Consider the following 21,724-nt stretch of genomic DNA (forward strand, 5'->3'; position numbering starts at 1 on the left):
CTTCTTAATGCTTTATAATTATAAATTATTCACTTGTATTTCCAAATTCTGCTGGGGCAGGGCAGCCTACCAAAGACTAGACGCATAAAAATCTGTTGCTATAACCTCTTTCTAGGGTTTAAAATATTATCACTTCAACTCTTCTTAAAGGTACCCTTGCAAACTACTGTAAAGAGCATAAACTAAAGTCAAACTTTATTTCTTACCTATATTTTTCTGGTATCTCAAATCCTTTTCAATATACACAAGATCTAAAATGATACTGGTAATAAGTGCATTTCTAATCATTACTTTCCTGTTGTGTTTTGACAGTTGCTATAATACTGAGCAGGACATGGGGACACATGAAACTCAAATTACTGCTACAAAGACAGCCTGCTTTATCTATTTTGTAATAGTGGTGTTACATGGGAAACACAGAGCAGATTATGAAGAGGTATGTAAGTGTAGTAGGAAAAAACCATAAGGTAGGTAGGTGACAACACCTAAATCTGTGACTTTAATTTTTAAATTCATATTTTTACTCATGTATCCTTCTAGAACTTAATGCATTTATAAATGTACATAAATATGCTGTTTTATAACGAAGAAAGTATTCTTTAACCTGTTTTATTCAACTGAGAAAATCTTCATGTTAATACACACAAAAGATAAGCAACTTCCAACAGATTTTGCTAAAGTGACATCCCATACTAGCAAGACCCACTTACACACTCCCACATACTGTGCTTCCCAACATTCAATTGTTGTCATTAGTCTCAAGAGTGAAAAATATCCTCCTAGTAATCTTAATTTTCAGCATGCACTGGCAATCTTTCTCTTGCATTGTTTTTATCCTGGTAAAGTATACACAGCATCAAACTTACTATTTTAACCATTTTACAAGTATAATGCAGTGTCTTTAAGTACATCCACATTTCTGTGCAACTATCACCACTATACGTCTCCAGAACATTTTCATCTTCCCAAACAGAAACTTAACACCCACTCCCACCCCGGACACCACCAAACAGTCCCTGGTAACTACTATTCCAGTTTCTGTCTGTATGAATTTGACCATTCTAGGTACTCTAGTATATGTGGAATCGTAAAATATGTGTCCTGCTCCTGGCTTATTTCATGTAATATTCTCAAGGTTCATCCATGTTGTAGCATGTATCAGAATTTCACTCCCTTTGAAGGCTGAATATTGTATTGTTAGTCTATGTATCACGTCGTATCCTTTCATCTGCTGATGAACACTTGATTGTTTCTATCTAATGTTTGTCTGTTGTGAATTACTAGGAACACCCGCATGTAAGCATGTTTTGAGTCTCTGCCTTTCTTTTGGGTATGTATCTAGAAATGGAATTGCCAGATCCTACACATAATTCTGTTTAACTTTCTGAAGAGCTGCCAAACTGTATTCCCGAGTAGCTGCATCATTTTACATTCCCACCAACAATGTACAAGGGTTTCAATTTTTCCACACCCTCCAAAACACCTATTTCCATTTTTTAATTATAATAGTCATCCTAATGGGTATTAAGTGGTATTTCATTATGGTTTTTGAATTGCATTTCCCTAATGACTAAGGAGGCTGAGCATCTTTTCATGTGCTTACTGGCCACCAGGATATCTTCTTTGCAGAAATGTTTATTCGAGTCCTTTGCCCATTTATGAACTGTGTTGTTTTACATGGTTAAGCTGGACTTCTACATATATTCATTCATCCCTTATCAACATACATGATTTACAAATATTTTCTTTCATTCTATGAATTGCATTTTCACTCCCTTTGATGTACAAGTTTTTAATACTGACGAAGTCCAATGTGCCTATTTTTTTCTTTTGTTGCCTGTGCTCTGGTATCATATTTCAAGAAATCATGGCCAACTCCAATACCATTTAGATTTTGTTTTCTTCCAAGAGTCTCAGTGTTTTAGTTCTTAAATTTAGGTCTTTGATCCATTCTCGGTGAATTTTTGTATATGGTGCAACAGCTCTTCTCTAATTTTCTGTTCATTGGATTGTCCACTGTTCTATTGGATTGTCTTTTTCATTCTGCTTTGTATATATCTTTTTATGTATCTTTAATGTATCCTGTTACATGTCGCAAGTATTTTCTCCTGTCTGATACTTATCTTTCAACCTTTGTTTATTGTACTTTTCATAAAGAAGTTTTAAATGTCTATGTGGTCAAATTTATTAATTTTTAAAAAGACAAATCCATTTTGGGTCTTGATGAAGACTTTCCTTACCCTCAAATTACAAACAATATTTCCTAATATTCTTTTTATCAGTTATTTCTTCATTAAGTTGACTAAACCTAGTTAAATTTAATGACTAAGACTAAATTCCTACACTAAGTCATTCGATTATTCAATAAATATTTGAATAACTATGGCCAATCTTTCTAACTTTTCATGAATATTTAGTAAGCCTAAAAATTATTTTAAAGCAAAGCAACTGAGTGCTGAAGTTGGCCCACTACCACTGCCAGTTAATGACCATCTACATCAGCTATAAGAGCCTAGCTTTAACACATACTGAAGTTTTTGAGTTCATTCAATGGTCATTTAGTCTACAGATAGCATAAAAACAGAAGGAAATTTTACTTCAAGTGACTGACTCACACCTCATATTAAAACGACTAGTCTGTCCTGCCCTTTACATATGGCACCCAGCATGTGAGTATGTGATTATTTACACATGGTTCATACGGAGAGCTAGCTTGAGATTACTAAATAGGTCTAATTCTATGGCTACTTTGTTTTGTTTTCAAATTTATCTCTGCTAATAAATCATAATTCTAAATCACTAAATAGAGAACTTACTGAATAAGGATATTAAACTCTCCTGACAACTTGGTCATAGCAAACAATAAGGACCCACGTTTCCTATTTTGTCATTTCACCAATCTAGAAGGGATGGCAGAGTTAGAGCAGGTTTAAAATGGCCATTGGGGTGCCAACTGATAAAATTCAATTTTGTATTTTTTTGGTGTATCAGAGTTTCTCTATTTGTTGTATGGTTGTCCAATAAAGTGATCATACATAGATGTTCAAATGTTACCCTAACAAACAACTATAGACCTAAATGGGGTCACCTCACTCCCTTGTTTCACTCTACCTAACATCAAGACTGTTCTCTGCAAAAATAAAAGAGCTCTGCAGCTTTCTCTACCTTTCTGACTACTCATGCAGGCACAAAACTTGAATTCACCTTAGGTTCTTTCTCTCAAATGACATACTGGCATCAAACAGATCTAAATCCATTGCTGGTATGCTTTAATCAGATGCACAACACATACACAAACTTCTTTTTCTCCAAATACTTTTTTAAAAACCATGACCAGTGCAAGTGCTCCCAACTCTCAACACCTGTTCTTACAGCATCCATCTACAACAAATATTTAACACATAGAACATGGATGCCTATACAACATCCATTACACACATGTAGTACAGGCATCCATCCAACATTTACACACTGTTGTATAGGCATCTACAACAAATATTTACACACTGCCTATTATCTGTCAAGCACTAGGAATAGAGCAGTGGTTAAGAAAGACAAAGACTCTGCTCTTATACACAGCATCAACCACTGACATCTTTAGACACAGCTCAGCTATACTATCAGTGCTTAAGAACAACAGGCCAACCTGATTTGAACCATCAGCGCTTAATATAAATTATTTAATTGTTAAGAAAAACCTAAACAAGTAAAATCACTAATTTTACTTGTTTTAATCATTTTAATCATCTACTGATGAGAAGAGTCAATAGAAAGCTTAATTTAAATAACATGGATGTCTCCGTTGAGGAAAAAAATATGTCAAATGGACATTTCAGAAATATGGAGAACAATCTAAATGAACAATCTAAACAGACTAAATGGAAAACAATCTGTAAAGATTAAAGTTGCTATAAAACTTATCTAAGGATGTAACAGTCTTCAATTAACATACAAGGAGAAGTACTTGGAAAGACTGCACAATTTCCCCTACAAAAACAGATAATTCCATGGAAGGTAATCGAGTGTCTTCCTACAAGTTTAAGAATACTATATATAAATTATGCACATGCTTGTGATTAGCAAACACACTTCGTGAAATTTAAACTCGAATCTACTCTGTCAGAAATTTTACATTACGAGCGTCCGAACTGACATAGATGTGCTGTATGTTATGTCTTTCATTACATTTGGTTTTGAGGAAAGAACAGGGTTGTGGAGAAGCTGCCTCTAACACCACACGTTTGAATTGGGGTAATGTTTAGGCTCTTCATTTCTACCATAAGAGATATTACCTTCCCTCACAGTGTTGTTTTAAGGAATAAACTAAAATGAACATAAGACAATTAGCATCAAACTGCATGGAGGGAAGGGTTAGAAGGTGAACAAAGTACAAAATACAGTAAAACATAATGTTGAGCCCTAGAGGGGATAGAATCTAAGTGAAAAAACTGAAATTACAATGTTTAAGTGTTGTAACAAAAGAGTATTGGATTCAACAGGACAGCAATGAAAGAAAGAACATGTTCTGTTTAGCAAAAGCTCAGGACAGGAAAGATAATGGCAAGTCCTAACAAATGTCCAAGTTTGCAACAGATGAATTACAGAGAATTAAGAGTGCAACGGGTGGAGACCAAGCTAGTAAAACAGACTGCAACCATCCTGTCAAGTGCTTGCTATAATAATCTAAGCATGGACTTTATCATCCGGATGTTTAAAAAACCACCAGAAGTTTCTAAGCAAGGAGCCGACACAATTCAATTTAAATGGTATAATGATGCCACTGTTAAGCGGATAGACTGGGTAAGAAGATAATCAGGAGATTATTTCAAGAGAACCTGGCCAGGTATGGTGGCTCGCACCTGTAATCCCAGCACTTTGGGGGGCCAAGGCCAGAAGACTGCTTGAGGCCAAAAGTTTGAGACCAGTCTGAGCAATAGTGATTTTTACAAATTAACAAACAGAGAGAGATGACCTGAATTTCAGTAAGTGAAATCTCCACAAAAGATTTTTACAATTAAAAGAGAGAGAGACAATCTGAATTTCAATGAGTGCTAGGAGAAAGAGCCCAAGATTTGTCAATGGGTGGGTGGGTGAGAATGTTTAAGAATAAGGCAAAGTTAGGGAGAACAGTGCTGTCAATTACTGCGAATCTAAGAATAAATTGTGGGAAAGGGAGAAATTAGGGACACATTGTATATGAGGATACATAACAAATACTAAGAGTTTACAGAAGGTAAGTAGATACGTAAGTCTGAACTAGAACTAAAGACTTGCTAGTCTTAACAGTAACAAAATGACTACCAAGGAATATGGTTAACAAGAAAAAGAACCAAACAGAGGAAAAAAGGCTGAGATGCTGATATGTAAGAAGCAGGAAGGAACAGAAATAGGCAGCTGAAGGAGGGTAGTATCACAGAAGCCAGAGAAAGAATTTCAAAAAGGAGTTAAAAAGTGTTAAATGTACAAAGGTGACATGGGATAAATACTTTCAAAGGGCCACCAGAATTTTAACTGACAAGGATTGTTAAAGTAAAATTTTCTGTGAGCAAATTGTTAAAATTATAGGAACTTAAGAAACCAAAATGTCCTATGGAAAATATATTAACTATAGCATTAATTCAGATTTCATCTCTCAATATTTCTCTTTGCAAATTTGTCACAGGGTAAATCTGACATGTTATGTATGAATTTTGGTACAAACCATCTTTACCGAATTTGACATTTGGAACAAGCAATAATCTGACACATTATGTACTGTATGATATATATACTAAAGTATATGGTTGAATAACAAGGAAAATTCAAATAACATGTATAATACATACGCATGTATTACATGCATATAACATGTAATAAGAAAATTTCAAATAAAATGTATTTATAGTTGAGTTTCTGCTCAACTATAAATATTAATCTATTAATCTAGATTTTAAGGGGACTACAAGTTCTTTTTTAGGATTCTTTAAAATCACACTGTAGTTCAAGGAGAGAGGAAATCAGAAACAAAAGAAATCCAACTATTTGAGCCCTTTTGTCAACAAATTAAATCAATGTAAATTAATGTATCAAGCCTCTCCTAAACCCACAGCACATTTAAAAGCGCATCAACACTTACTAATGGTCTGCTAATGGATCTACCAGTGACAATTTATTTACTGCATTTTAATTTCCTTAGATTCTTAAAACATACTATGAAGTACAAGTTTCAGATTGTGAATGGTCTATGCAAATTTTATCACATTGCTTATGTTGTGTCACACCTTCCAAGTAGTTGTTCTTAAATTTTTCTGTAACTTTTTAAACATGCTATGATTATTGACACTGAGTTGGATAAACGCAATTTGGGTTGCAACGTTTAACTTCCACTCTTCAGACTTAAGGTCCAATTCAGACATTAACACGCCTTATCTTATGGCCCACAACTTAATTTTCTAATCACAAACTGAAACCAATAATGAAATGTTATACAGACATTAGTTTTAAAATACCTCTATTTATATTAAGAGAAAACTGAGACAATTTATAAACTAAACTGTCAAGACAATGATCACAAACAGAGAAAATTGAAGAAACAGTTACTTGACTTTAACAAATTACTTAAACCATTATTGTTATAAATTAAGCACTTGACTTAAAATTCAGAGGCAAGAAACAGTTCTGAGGCTGGATAATTATAAATTAAAGAAAAAAGCTAAATATTGCTAACTCTACACCTAACTCTACACAGAAACATTCTAAAAGACTTTTTTAAAAATTTATAATTCAGAGCCAAAGGAAATAATGTAATATATAAGAAACTTAGAAGAAACTTAGAAACTATAGTTCAACGTGCAGCATCTAGTAATAATGGCATACCTTTTCTTTCTGTTTTCTGTGCAGGGACAGAAGATGTGGGTGTAGGCAGTTTTGATAAAGTAGATGCTCCATTAGCATCAAATGATTTCTTTGGCTGGTGATCAGACTGTAGCGTAAATGGACTAGAAGGAACAGTGCTTGGGGTAGCAGTTGGATGAACCACTGGTTTGATGGGGTGCTGTACTGGCGTAGAACTACTGTGAGTCTCTGCTCTTGGCAGTCTGTAGTCTCTGTCATTGTGTCTGCTTGTTTGAGACAAAATATTCTGTGGGAGCAAACTACTGGCATCACTGGAATGCTTGTCTTCCACTTTAGTTCACAGTTCGAAAAAACAGATGTTGGAATGACAGAAGGGGGAAGAAAAAAGATTACATTAGAATCCTACCTTTAACATCAGCTAATTTAGCAACATACTTGTACTTACATATTCTTTTATAAAACTGCAAACCCAGTTAGTGTCTGCAGTTTTACCACTGGCCTATAAATATGCAATACTGGAAGAGGAGGAGTTTTTGCTCAACTATAAATATTCATCTATACTCATATTTCAAGGGTGCTACACATTTTTTAAGGATTCCTTAGAATCACACTGTAGTTCAAACAAAACATAAAAAAAACAAAGAAATCAACATATGGAGTTATAATATCTCATAAAATTTTTAAAAATGTTTTAAAAGCAGAAAAAGTAAATGCTTCGTTCTTTTGCACTACGGGTCACAGATTTTAATAACTGAATTATTCACAGTGGTTCAACTGCAAAGGAATATTAGGCTTTATTAGCCTGGTCTTTCTGAATACTAAGTTAGCTACAATTAGTTGCCTCTAAAGCAGTTTATAAGAAGGCTTAAATGAAATCATTTTAAGATGACTGAAGTTATGATGAACTGTGAACACAGTAAGTAAACCAATCTGTAGTATTTTTAATGTTACAAATACCAGAGAGTTAATAAAATCATGATGCATAATGCTATCTGAAAATAGAAGTCCAACACCTGCAGCATAGTCAGAACAATCTACTTATCACTAGGTGTATTAAAAACAAATCCTCTTTCAATTTAAAGCCACAAAAACACTTTAAGCTCAGAAATACTGAAAACAGTTTAAAATCTATCAATTTAAATTCTAACACCATGATTCCACAAAACAGTACAAAAGAACGAAAATTTCAACTATCATGTTGAAGTTCATTCAAAGTGTCCAATCTAAATTACAATATTCCCAACAATAACTAAAGAATTAAAATAACCTCCAAGGAGAGAAACGACCTAAAATCCAAGCATGTGATGTACAATAATTTTACTAAAGGATGCCCTCTCTGTTGATTATTGTATAGTTTTTTTCAATTCACAGCTCCTCCAATTGTAAAGACCAAGACAAAACAACGAAGGAGGAACATTCAAACTAGAAGTCAGTTTCAAAGCTGTCAGTACACAACCACTACATGGTACACCACAACAAAAGGTACCGGAATACCACCCAAAAAGTCAATCACATCAAAGCACAAGATCTTTTGACAATGACTTACTACATAAAATTCAGTGTTATAAATGATACAATATAAAAATCTACAAAAATGAACAGAATACAAACATCTATTGTATGATAGTAATATATAAGTAAGCTATCAACTTGCATGAACATGAAATTTAAAAAGTTTTATTCTACAGTTTCTACCTGCAATGAGGATACAACTAAGACAGAAACCTTTAGAGACAGACATAGCAGGAATATCATGCCCAACCCTGTATACAATTTTTATTTCCTGAACCAAGAAAACTTCCTTTCAGTTCTATATCGCTAGTCAAAATGTATCAAGCGTATGTACTCCAATGAAAATTAAGGATATTCTAACATTTTTGAATTAAAAAAACAAAAAGGGCAGTAGCATTACAGGAACAGGGGACGCTATAGCTGTAACAGCTTTCTATACTTACAACTCTAGATAAACACAGTTAAAGCAGTGCCTGTTTGTCACCCTCCCAGAGGGTGGTGCTTTGCTTGTCCTGACTGGAGAGAGGGGAGGTATGCTACTGGCATCTAGTGAGGAGAGGCCAGTTATGGTGCTCAACAACCTACAAAACAGGAAACCCTTCCATAACAAACAATTACTTCACCCAAAGTGTCATCAGTGCTTCTGTTGAGAAACCCTAAGTAAGGTTTCTCTAAACATAGAGCCGTCAACATATAAAGCACAGGTTTGCAAAAATAAAAATTAGTAGCAGTTAAACGCAAATTAAAAATTTTATCCATATAATTTTCAGTATCAAGTTGTGGAGAATATTAACATTTGATAAAATATTTTATTTTTTTTTTTTGAGACAGTCTCACTCTGTCACCCAGGCTGGAGTGCAATGGCATGAATCTCGCCTCACTGAAACCTCTGCCAGCCTCAGCCTCCCAAGTGGCTGGGATTACAGGCGCGCACCACCATGCCCAGCTTATTTTTGTATTTTTAGTAGAGATGGGGTTTCGCCACATTGGCCGGGCTGGTCTCAAACTCTTGACCTCAGATGATCCACCCGTCTTGGCCTCCCAAAGTGCTGGGATTACAGGCGTGAGCCACCGTGCCTGGCCTTTGTTAAAATATTTTAGTGCTTTACAAACACTTAATATATTGCAAAAAAAAAACAAAAACAAAAACCTCATTAAAACCTACTTTATCTCTTTACATGTAAAAATCTTCTGAATCCTTCCCCCTCTGCCATCCCCTAAAGTTCTTTTATTGGTAGTCAAGAACAAGCTTTAAGCTATACTCTACACAAACACCAATACACTGAAACACAAGGCAACACTCTGCCAATATGTTTTGGATAGACTACGTTAAATACTTGAATGGCTTATTCACTTTATTACTAAGTTGACCAATTTTTTAAAAAAGCAACAACACAGCTAAGGTTCTTCCTCAAACATTACCTAAACTAAAAAAAAAGTGTGATACATGACTACATTTCAACACAAGCACAGACACAATGACTCATCATTTGCCTATCTAGGAATTTAACTGAAGGCAGTAATCAGAGAAGTGGGCAGATATGAAATCATAATCTTGTTTATAGTAGGAAAAGGCCAAAAACCTCCCAAGTATTCATTGATATGGGATTATTTGTCAATGAAGGTATACCTACGCAATCAATATAACAAATGCAGAATTATAAACAGACATAAAAACATATTCCTGACACATTACTGAATAAAAGAACACGTAAAAAACAGCAACACAGAATCCCATTTTTCAAATACATACATATGTAATTTGTATACACATTTATATGCATACAGAAAAAAAAGTATATATTCCAAAATGTTCCGGAGTCATGGAATTTAAAAACTTTACCTATTTACGAATATGGCCTACTTTTGAAATCATGAAGAAAAACAAGTTAAAAAGTTATTTTTATACTTATCTATCATTCATCACTCATTTTCTTTTTTTTTCTTTTTTTTCCTTTTTTTTCGGAGACAGAGTCTTGCTCTGTCGCCCAGGCTGGAGTACAGTGGTGCAATCTCAGGTCACAGCAACCTCCACCTCCTGGGTTCAAGCGATTTTCCTGCCTCAGCCTCCCGAGTGGCTGGGATTACAGGCATGCGCCACCACACCTAGCTAACTTTTGTATTTTAGTAGAGACGGGGTTTCACCATGTTGGCCAGGATGGGCTCCATCTTGACTTTGTGATCCGCATGCCTCGGCCTCCCAAAGTGCTGGGATTACAGGTGTGAGCCATCGCACCCAGCCATCTGTCACTCATTTTCTGTGCATCCCCTCCCCTGCAATTTGCTCAAAAAACCCACAAGCTGGGTGCAACTTGTTTATGTCTAGAGGAAAACCTCGGTCTCATTTTTAATTGTTTGACAAAAGTCAGTTAATTAAGATATAAAAAGAAATGGGACTAGAATCTAATTCTTCCATCTCAAAATTCAATGTTCTTTAATATGCCAACTTCAGTACTTTATACCATTAAAAAAATTATATACAATTTCACTGATTTAAAAATTTAACACTTAATCCTGCAGATGTATGTTACTGTTTCATCTTAAATATTTTCTCCCATCAAAAACTCAATAATCCCTTCTAAGACCAAACACACCCCCAACTTTTTGGTTTGAGTTATAGGAGCAGGATGGAAACACTGAAGTCTAAGAATTCCCAGAAAACATCATCTTGAAATTCTTCTCAAAATTGCAAAAGGAACCCAAGAAGTCTATGTGACAGTTAAATTTTTTTTTTTTTTTTGAGAGAGAGAGTCTGACTCTGCTGCCAGGCTAGAGTGCAGTGGCAAGATCATAGCCAAACGCCAGGGCTCAAGTCATCTTCTTGCCTCAGCCTCCCAAGTGGCTGGGATTACAGCTGCGTAGTTAATTTTTAATTCTGTGGACACTGGGTCTTGCCATGTTGCACAGGCCAGTCTCAAACTCTTGGCCTCAAGCCATCCTCCTGCCTCGGCTTCCCAAAGGGCTGGGATTGCAGCAGGCATGAGCCACGGCACTGGGAGTAAATTTTATTCAAGTTAAGGGAAGCCAGTGGAAATAGAGTACCTTTAATAAAGCTTCAAATCTGGAGAATGAATTACAAAATAAATGTATGTTATACAAAATTGTCCCACTAGCACAAAATTTGGCCTCAGAAGAATACTGAGGTATTCCCACGGTTTGATTTATAGATGAAGAGCACCTTGGAACAAAAAGGTGTAAGTTTTCTAGTAGACATTTTTAAATTGCGTGGAAATTCAAACTAGAGATGTTACATAGATCTGTGATCATGGTGAAATTAGTTTCTAAATACACGGATAAACAAGTTACTCACTGGTAACATAAAAAAACAAGTAGCTATTCTGGTGTCACTGTGTGTAGCTATGATTCAATTATTAGACTAAAAGCCGGTGAGATTTGTGTCCAGTTTAACAGGACACAACTTAAGGGCAGGCAGGTAGGGTGGGAGAGGACGCTCCTGTCTGGGGGGATCAGGGGAAACCAATCCAAAACAAAATTTTACTGTTTGCAATTCAAGTCCACTATAGCCATAATGTGTAGTGGGAAACACATACCTGTACTACTCGACCGTGTATCTTTTCCCTTTTCAGGGACCAAAATGGTGGAGGGTATAATAAATCCAACATAAAACAATTTCCATATGTTTCTATTTATTTTAATTTACATATGTAGATGGCAATGGATACGGATTTGAAAAATAAATACGAATAAGTCAAACATACATTTCAAAGAAAAAAAATTAATACTTACTTCCACTGGCAAACCCACTAGTGGCTGTTGCTTGCATCACCTCTCTTCTGTAATCCCTATCTTTTGGGAAGCTGTTGACTGCCATCTTGTTTGCTTCTTTTTGTCTCTGTTCTCTAAAAATAAAAAAAAAGATAAACATATAAAAATTACATTAACGGCATGAGTTTCCATAATAAACAGCTCTGGCCAAATGCCTAACAAATGGTATATAGAAAACAAAAGGAGTGAACATGGTCATAATTTAACTGGTGTGTGAGATGGAACGTAGCAAACAGAACACTAACGTGTCTCACTAATGGCAAAATTATACCAATTATTATACCACTAACGCCATAACCAAAGCTCAGCAATTTTAATTCTACATGTGAAAGAAACATTACAGCCTTATGAAACTATTAAAATTTCCATCAAAATTAAAGATGCATAAATGTAGGTATTTTATTAACTATACTGACTATTCAAAAGTCCTTTGTGGACAGCTGCCTATCTATCCTAGATTTTTTTTTTTTTGGAGATAGCATCTTGCTCTGTTGCTCAGGCTACAGTGTAGTGGCACCATGATGGCTCACTGCAGCTTTGGCCTCTTAGGCTCAAGCCATCCTCCCACCTCAGCCTCCTTAGTAGCTAGGACTACAAGTGCATGCTACCACTCACAGCTAACTTTTTGTAGAGGCAGGGTCTCACTATGTTGCCAGGGCTGGCCTCAAACTCCTGGGCTCAAGTGATCCTCCCGTCTTGGCCTCCCAAAGTTCTGGGATTACAGGCATGAGCCACTGCACCCAGCCAGGTTTTTTGTTTTTAAAAGTAAAGACAAACTATGGAAAACATGAAGGGGCAACCAACCACTGCAACTAAAAAGTGTAGATGGGCAGCACTATAAAAAAGCTAAATTAGAATGTTTAATGCTGTAAGATGTTAACCAGTAGAACCAAGCTAGAGAAATAATGTTTAATTAGATTAAAAGCTAATTACCTTTCAAGCCACTCTTTTGGTTTTTCCCATTGTGAAACTTCTGTTCGACAATTGTAGTAGTACTTTTTCCCAGAAGAGCTAATATGCTCAGACCAGTCATCTGCAGAATCATAAGGCTTAAAAATATATTTTTTACAATTAGAAAATGTTAATACTATTTAATCCCATGAAGTATCAAGAACATCAAAGCACACATACAGGAAAACACTTATGAGATAAAGGTACTCTGAACTAGAATGCAATTATCTGTGTAAGTATTTATAAGACCTTAGTTTATGAAAGTCTTCAAAGACAACAGAACTTTATAAAATATCAAAATTAAGCAGAATAAAAATTAGATTGTTAGGCACAGAAAGAAAACTGTGAAATTAACATCACCTTGATTTTAGAAAGCATGACAAAATCTCCCACCACAATTTTAATTGTTGAAATCCAGTAACATGGGGGTGGGGAATGCACTCTCGACTAGATGATGGCATGAAATCATCAGTTCTAAATTCTAAGGCACAATAGTAATTATATATGGTATAAAAGAGAACAATCTTGCCTGTATTAACTGTTACTCAGTGAGAAAAGGAACCAAAATATGTAAACATAAACAGAAAGCTAATTAAAAGCTATAAGTTTGTTTCACCTTCAAAATGGACAAGATGGATCAAGTACACATAAACTAGAATCTTGTTCTCATGTAATATACAGGATTAGCAGTATCACTCTTTTTCCCATAACTAAAAATGGTCTTTCAAAAATTCTCAGGTACAGTCTCTTCCAGGTAGTTCTACAGACAATGTAACATAATGAAATTAGAAAGATCTGAAAGGTCTCGTTTCCACGAAACGAATCTCACAAAGATTAGTTAAGTATCTAATTGCCCCCAGGAAATCTGGTAGAATCTCAACTATCCTGGTTGAATTCCTTATTTTTTCAAAGGAGCTTACTGAAATAACATTGATTATATTTTGTCAAATAGCTAGGAAAGAGGATTTTGAGTGTTCCCAACACAAATAAATGTTTGAGATGATAGATACGCAAATTACTCATTTGAACATTATAAAAATATACTGTATGTATTGAAACATCACTATGTACCCCATAAATATGTAGAATTGTCAATTTAGAAAAATTAAAAAATATTTATAAAAAGATTAAACCACTTAAAAAAATGAAATAATGTACTATACTATCATAGCCTATCCTTCCGGGTTCACTGTATCGTGCCACAATTTTCAAGCTTGAGGAAATGAAGTCTTATTCACTGCCTTACCCTTGGCCCAGCTTTAATTTTAACAACTAGGAAACAAGCTGAGAGAACTTATGAGTTGTCTATAGGCCACAAAACTAATTAGTGGTTTATCAAAGGACAAAAAACTCTGGTTTCCAAATGCCTATTATTTCCACTAAATTAACACCAATTCTGGAAACTCCCCTAACAATTCTGAAGGCAGCTGGAAAAAGATCAGACTCTGCCATGTATTTATATGCTCAGGTTTACATCCCAAAATAATGAGGGTGGCAAAGCAGCCCTGTGCCCTCACACCTCAAAAAGCAGTGGAGAGTTAATTCTCAATCCCACTAGCTTCCAGAAGCCTACAATCAAGCTTTAGGAACCCAATCACAAAGGGCCAAATTCAGAAAGTTCTTGCCTACCACCTACTCCTCCCTATACATAAATTATTATGCAACTGATCCCTTCTACGGATGTTATCTGGAAGACTTGGTTTGCTTGCCAAGTGGTTATGTGGAATTACTGAACTGAAGAGGTAGAATGAGATTTGAGACTAGTGGACAGAGGACACCAGAGGTCAGTATGGTCTAGGCCAGTGCTCTTCCAAGTGATGGTTTGCCAACTTATCCTGGAGGAAATAAGGAGTTTGCATTTGAATATATAAACATACTGTTTCTTTCACAGAAGTTGTGCTTTAAGGAAAAAAAAAAGTCAGCTGAACTAAACATTCTATTTAAGTGATTAACATTCTGGCACAACCTCCAGGACAGAAAGTTCACAAACCCGAGCACCGGTCTACCACACTACATTGATTTTGCCTATCAAATTCTAGGTTAGTCCAAGCTGATGCCTTACACTTAACAAAATTCCAGGGTAGAGCATACAATCACATACCAATAACTTTATTTTCTCCACCCCACTGCCATCCTCAAGGGGTTAAGGAAAAAGAAACCCTTCAAATTATGGGATAATTTTTACAATGCCGATGTGCAATAGCAGGTGTCAAATTTCTTAACTTTACAAAAAGAGTAACTAATATTGAGAACTTAAACGAAAGGCCTGCAAACATTTAAAGTTTTCTAGATTTGGCCTGGGATGGTTGCCAACATATGCTCTAAAGCAGCTCTCCAAGTGTTATCCAGGAAACCTTGGGGAACCCCAACAGCCTTTCACAAGACCAGAACTATTTTCATAATAATACTAGCATGATTATTTTTTTCTTCCTCATTTTACCACAATCATACAGTGAAGTTTACCCAGAGGCTCAACAAAACACTGGATGTATCATAACAGATTGAATGCAGAAGCAGATATGAAATTATGAAATTCTAAGTGTCTTTTTCTATTAAGTCAAACATTACCAAGATGTTCAATGTCTATTTTTTAAAAATTACTTTTCATAAAGATGTTACATATGTTACCATATAATGGGTTTACGATTGATATTTTAAATGAAATGAATAGTTAATTTCCCAGTTTTAATTTTTAATATGGTAGATATTGATGAGACTCAAACTTTTTCTTTCCTTTCCGTTCTTCCCCGAGATGAGGTCTTGTTATACTGCCCAGGCTGGTTTCCAACTCCTGGGCTCAAGCGAGCCTCCCTCCTCAGTCTCCTGAGTAGCCAGGACTACAGGTGGGAAGCACCTCGCCTGGCTCAAGACTCAAAAGCTCCAAAGTATGCAGATGATGCTTAGTTGATAACAAGATGAGCTGGAATATGAATGCAAACTCATACAGGATTGAACTTAAGCACATCCCAGCAAATCAAAATTGGCATAGAATATTTAGAAGGGAAAATCTCAATTACAGTGTCTTTAAATAAAAATAAGCAACATTTTTTCCCTAATTCAGAGCCCCCTTTGAAAAATCAAATATGCACAACTAATCTAAAATAATCTACAAGTCATACCATGATTTTTTTATTTTACCTTTTATTATTATTTTTTTTGAAACAGGGTCTTGCTGTCGGCCAGGCTGGAGGTGCAGTGGCGCAACCATAGCTCAATGCAGCAGCCTCAACCTTCTGGGCTCAAGCAATCCTTTGCTTCAGCCTTCCAAGTAGTTGGGACCACAGGAACACACCACCACACTTAGCTATTTATTTTTTTATTTTTATTTTTTTGTAGAGACAGGCGCTTACTATGTTGCCCAGGCTGGTTTTAAACTCCAAGCCTCAAGTGATCCTCCTGCCTTGGCATTCCAAAGTGCTGGGATTATAGTTGTGAGCCACTGCGCCCAACATTCCCATGACTTTTTTGTGAAGGAGGCATTCACCAAGCTTTTCCTAATCTTTACCATAAGCCAGGCTCTGCGGTAAACACCCCACAATAAATGTTTATCAGAGGCCTTAGCAGGGAAGTACATTAAATGTTAACGCCTTAATCTGATACTGAAAATAAAAGATAATTTCAACTTGGTTTTTAATAGTTAACTTGATTTTAAAAAATCACCCACATACCCAAATATCTGTGTAGATAACTCTAAAGCCAACTTTTCAGGTAAGATTAAATTTACAGTTCATAAGGGCTGTTTGTGTCATTCCCACTAGGTACATTATAATGCAAAAGACCACTACATATGCACCTACAGGTGAAATCTAGAGAAACCAGAACGCGGATTCCAGAAACACAAAACATTTTATCTATTCTAGTAATGGTCTTCAACTTTCACTTACATAATTAAGTTCCCTGACACCCTTATGATTTGAATCATTCAAGCTTATCTACGCCCATTATTTATTCTTTCTGACTTCACTGGGTTAAACCCACTGCTGTAAAATCCTAATAATCAAAGTTTGTCTTCCCTGAATGAGGTGTTTGTTTTGTTTGCATTTGTGTTTTACAAAATAAAAAAAAAACAATGCCCACAAGAGCTGCTGCTGTCCTAAGAGTAGACAAATAGCAAATCTAAACTGTCAATGACAAGTGGAACTTTAGGTTAGTGTTACTTTGTAAAGTAATAGACTGTTTTCCAGGAAAACAGGCAGATTCATTCTAAAATCCTGAATATACATCTCAGTGAAAATGATTTGCTCCCCCTTCTCCCCACTTGGCCTCATCCTCCCTTCCCTACTTGAAAAAAAAAAAAAAAAAAAGAAAGGAAAAAGAAAATGACCCATCACAAATAGTTTGACGATAGCACGCGTGAAGGCTTAGCGAGCTGTTTTCTCAGTCCCAGTCCCACCCTTTGATAGTCCGCTCTGTGATGCTAGAGCTGGGACAGTGCAAATTACTCTCTATTTAGCCAGATGGCTTCCTTCCTCTTAGAAGCATTAGACGAATGAAAGGCAGGAGAAAGGAGCAGCCACAGTTGTTACCAGCTCTCGGCTACCATTCCACCACTAGAACTAGCTTCACTATACCCTCAGAGGTATTACTACCAGCTCTGTGGGGCTCCTCCTCTATGCTACTGGGTTCTAAAACCCCAAATTCATCCGGTTTTTCAATAGCCTTGAGTGGTGATTACTGTATGTGTTACCTCAGGGTTCCTTTGTTTTTTTTTCAGTATCTGCTTAACCAATCCCATATATTAAATTCTGTGTTAAAACAATTAACATGATTTTCTTTTCTTTTTTTGAGAGTCTTGCTCTGTCACCCAGGCTGGAATGCAATGGGGCGATCTTGGCTCACTGCAACCTCCGCCTCCCAGGTTCAAGTAATTCTCCTGCCTCAGCCTCCCAAGTAGCTGGGACTACAGGTGCTTGCCACCATGCCAGGATAACTTTTGTATCTTTAGTAGAGATGGGGTTTCACCATCTTGGCCTCAAGTGATCCACCCGCCTTGGCCTCCCAAGTGCTAGGATTACAGGAGCGAGCCACCGTGCCTGGCCAATAGTATAATTTTCTAAATGGACACTAATACTATCTATTTTTATCCAAATATTATCCTAATGTCTCAATTTTCTATGGAAATGTACTATCCACACTGCTTCAACAAGAAACAAAAATAAAATCTGAAGGTCTTTCAACGTCAATTAAGACATGATGATCACTCAAATATTCAAAGCAAAATCAGTTGGACTCAACCTACACCTTCGTCGGCCTTCTCATTGTTCATTCTTTTCTATATTTTTCACACTGCTACCCAAGATAATTTTTTAAATTGCAAATATGATGTTATTTTACTGATTATATCCTTCAATACCTCTCCACTGCCTTATATATGTATAATTAATATTCCTTGGCATGACATAGAGCTTCTTATGATATGCATCCCACTTACCTCTGTAACTTTAGCTCCTGCCATTTTTCCACACTGTCAAAATTCCGGCAGTTCTCTAACCGTGCTACACTATTTTACACTTCTACATCGTTGCAAGCTCTATTCCTTTGTATGCTATGAAGTCCAGAGCTCTTTTACTGCCTAAGTTTTAGTCAGCCTGTTGGGAAGCATTAGTTATACTTTACCATCTTCCTCACCCAAGCTGGGAGTCCTGTGTTGAGGACTCTCCAAAGCAACTTTAACAGGCACTATTTGTTTAGTTTTCTGTCTCTACCACAGGTCTCAGAATTCCTTTAAGATGGGCCACATTCCATATATATGCAGCTTAGCATACGCCTGGTGAATTAAAACCTTATTAATGTTTTGCTGAAATAAAAATTTCATTTAAACCTATGACTTAAAATTCAAAATAAATAACTTATTTCATTAAACTAAACTTCTGAAAATATTTAAAATCCCTCACTGGGTTTCACACCCTTGTGGACAGGTAACTGTATATCCCTAGTGTCTGGGAGAGTGTGTAAGGCACAGTAGATAATAAATGTATCCTATAAGGAGTTTATACACTATGGAAAGAAAGTAAGCTTAACTTACACCACTTTAAAGAAGTTTCAGCCTGAAGTTCTTTTTATTTCAGATATCACAACGGAAAAACATTGTTTTGTACAGGAATCCTAATTAAGTAATACCAAAGATACTATCTTCTGACAACTCTTCAGTTCCATTAATAAGCTTGGCTCATTGGTTTAAAATAGGATAATAATAATATCAAATAAACACATTAAGACTGTGATTGAAACATTTAAAAAAAAAGACATTAGATTTTACAAGACTTGCCATGGGTTGTGTTTTTTTTTTTGCAATAAATTCCAAAGAAACAATATTGGACATGTTTATAATACTTACTGCATCTGAAGTTTTGCTTGGGTTATTGCTTGGATTAGAAGAATGTGAATTTGAACTATGAAGAGCACTGTGGTTGTGTGAATTTTCTTGTGGAGAGTAACTGGTCCCTTAAAAAAATAAAGAACAAAGTGAATTACAAGTAAACTGTATTTCATGTTTAATCTAAACTGTTTTCTATCATACTAGATATTATTGTATATCTCTAAACGAACATCTTACATAAGCATTAGGAATATATACACAGTCATACTTTTCATAGTATATAAAGTATCTGTGAACCTACTAAAGATGTGGCTTTAAAATATTATACATAGTTGTCATCCTGATATGTCCTGGAACAGCAGCATTTAACAGAACCTTTTTGAGAGAAACAAAACCTTATCTTTATCATTTGTAGCAACTTCTGGGTTCTCTTAAAGTTTTACTGGACAAAAATAGAAGTACAATGTGCACAGAAAAAAGGCACAAGAACTCAAATGATACAGAACTAAAAGTCACTGTTATCAGTATGTTTTTGCAACTGTATTTCAATTTCTTAACAGCTTCCCCTATTTGCCTTTTAATAGTCTTGACGATTTTTCAAATAAAACAGCATCAACTTTTTTCAAGAAGTTAAAGAGTCTTAGGGAAGGTGCTCACTTATAAGATGATAAAGATGACATCAAGAGTCTTTTCCTAACAGGTCCAACTCTATCTAAAAATTGCTTAAGAGTAACTCAAGTTTTATGAAAATCTGTATATGTCAGTGACCACAGAAAAAAGTTTCTCTTGCTTTAAGAAAAAGCAGGGTATAAAAATCCAGACTTGCAAAAACACTTTGATGAATGACACAAAAAGGTTCACCACAGAGGTCTAATGTTAGTATTTCAATATCATTCCTTAATTCTAGATTTTTCAGCAACAAAGTAACATAATCCAACTGGTATTTTTTTTAATAAGTGATCTAGGAGTGGCATGGGGGCTACACTATTATGAACAAAAGCTAGAAGTGCAAAGAGCAATTTAAATGCGCCAGTGGTCCAGGAATTATCAGTCAGAACCAGGGTGGATAAAAGTAGAAATGAGTTAGGAATATTATTTCAATCAATAGAAACAACTAAATGGTAAGAGGAAAGGTGAACTGAGACAGATGATGACTACAAGGTTTTAGATATCCAAGTGAAAATGGTCAGATTAATACAGAACTAGGAATTCAGAAGAAAAGGTGTAAGTAGATGTGGATTTGGAAGTCTTTTCTATTAGAAGTCAAAGGTAGGAGAGGGGACTAACTGCTTTGCATGTAAGCAGCAGGCACTAAAAAAGTTCATGGATGAAGTAAGAGTATGACAGGAAAAAAGGCAATGGCCAAGATTTACCCTCAGATAAGGGTCTGCTTATAATGGAAACTACATGCAGATTCAAAGACCCAAGAAAGCTAGTGATGTCACAAAAGATCAAAGAGAATTACCTAAGTACAATGGTTACTTAAGAACAACGTAGGTGGTATGATAGAGGATATTTCCTAAGAAGCCTGATGGGTTCTTCTACTTATTTTGATTTCATCTTGCTGTACAGTATTCTATTTATATAGATAGAATACCCTAAACCCCCTTTTAAATAACAGGAAGCAAGAAATAAATCCTCAATAAATGCTCTATGAATGAACACAATCAAGAAGAAATCAGTCAAAAATAAGCTGAACACTTTGGGAGGCCGAGGCGGGTGGATCACCCGAGGTCCAGGAGTTCGAGACCAGCCTGACCAACATGGTAAAACCCCATCTCTACTAAAAATACAAAAGTTAGCTGGACGTGGTGGTGTGTGCCTGTAGTCCCAGCTACTCGGGAGGCTGAGGCAGGAGCATCACTTGAACCTGGGAGGCGAGGTTGCAGTGAGCTGAGAATTGTGCCACTGCACTCCAGCCTGGGCAACAGAGCAAGACTCTGTCTCAAAAAACAAAAAACAAACAAACAAACAAAAAGGCTGAGTATGCAGGAAAAGTTAACAGAAGCCCAGAGACTGCTTATCTTTAGAAAGGCTTTCTGGCACAGCTGGCCCTTGACAGACATGTGGGAATCTAGACTTCCAGAGGGATCTCACAACCCTAACTGATAAAGAGGTGAAAGAGGTGCTCACTGAGGCCAGGCACAGTGGCTTGCACTAGTCCCGACTACTGAGGAGGTAGAGGCAGGGGAATCCCTTGAGTCCAGGAGTTCAAGACCAGCCTGGGTGATATAATGAGAACCTGTCTTAAAAAAAAAAAAAAAAAAAAAAAAAAGAATCGCTCATTGTACCTAAGCTGTTTGGGTATATAATATGGTTTGT

General features: G+C 36.0%; 1 protein-coding gene across 25 annotated transcripts in view; it reads right to left on the minus strand.

The window, feature by feature from the left end:
* The window catches only part of WAC (WW domain containing adaptor with coiled-coil), a 116,339-nt gene that overhangs the window by 48,134 nt on the left and 46,481 nt on the right, over positions 1 to 21,724 (minus strand). For 16 of the 25 annotated variants that reach the window (XM_063710270.1, XM_063710276.1, XM_063710269.1 and 13 more), the window contains 4 exons: positions 19,421 to 19,527; positions 13,066 to 13,181; positions 12,094 to 12,206; positions 6,856 to 7,164 (listed from right to left, as the gene is read on the minus strand). In XM_063710270.1, coding sequence (XP_063566340.1) covers positions 6,856 to 7,164; positions 12,094 to 12,206; positions 13,066 to 13,181; positions 19,421 to 19,527 — 645 coding nt within the window. The remainder of the gene's footprint in view (positions 1 to 6,855; positions 7,165 to 12,093; positions 12,207 to 13,065; positions 13,182 to 19,420; positions 19,528 to 21,724) is intronic. The other 9 variants (XM_063710274.1, XM_063710273.1, XM_063710275.1 and 6 more) reach the window with 1 other exon arrangement.

Source organism: Gorilla gorilla, chromosome 8, assembly GCF_029281585.2.
Source record: "Gorilla gorilla gorilla isolate KB3781 chromosome 8, NHGRI_mGorGor1-v2.1_pri, whole genome shotgun sequence".
Lineage (NCBI taxonomy): Eukaryota > Metazoa > Chordata > Mammalia > Primates > Hominidae > Gorilla > Gorilla gorilla.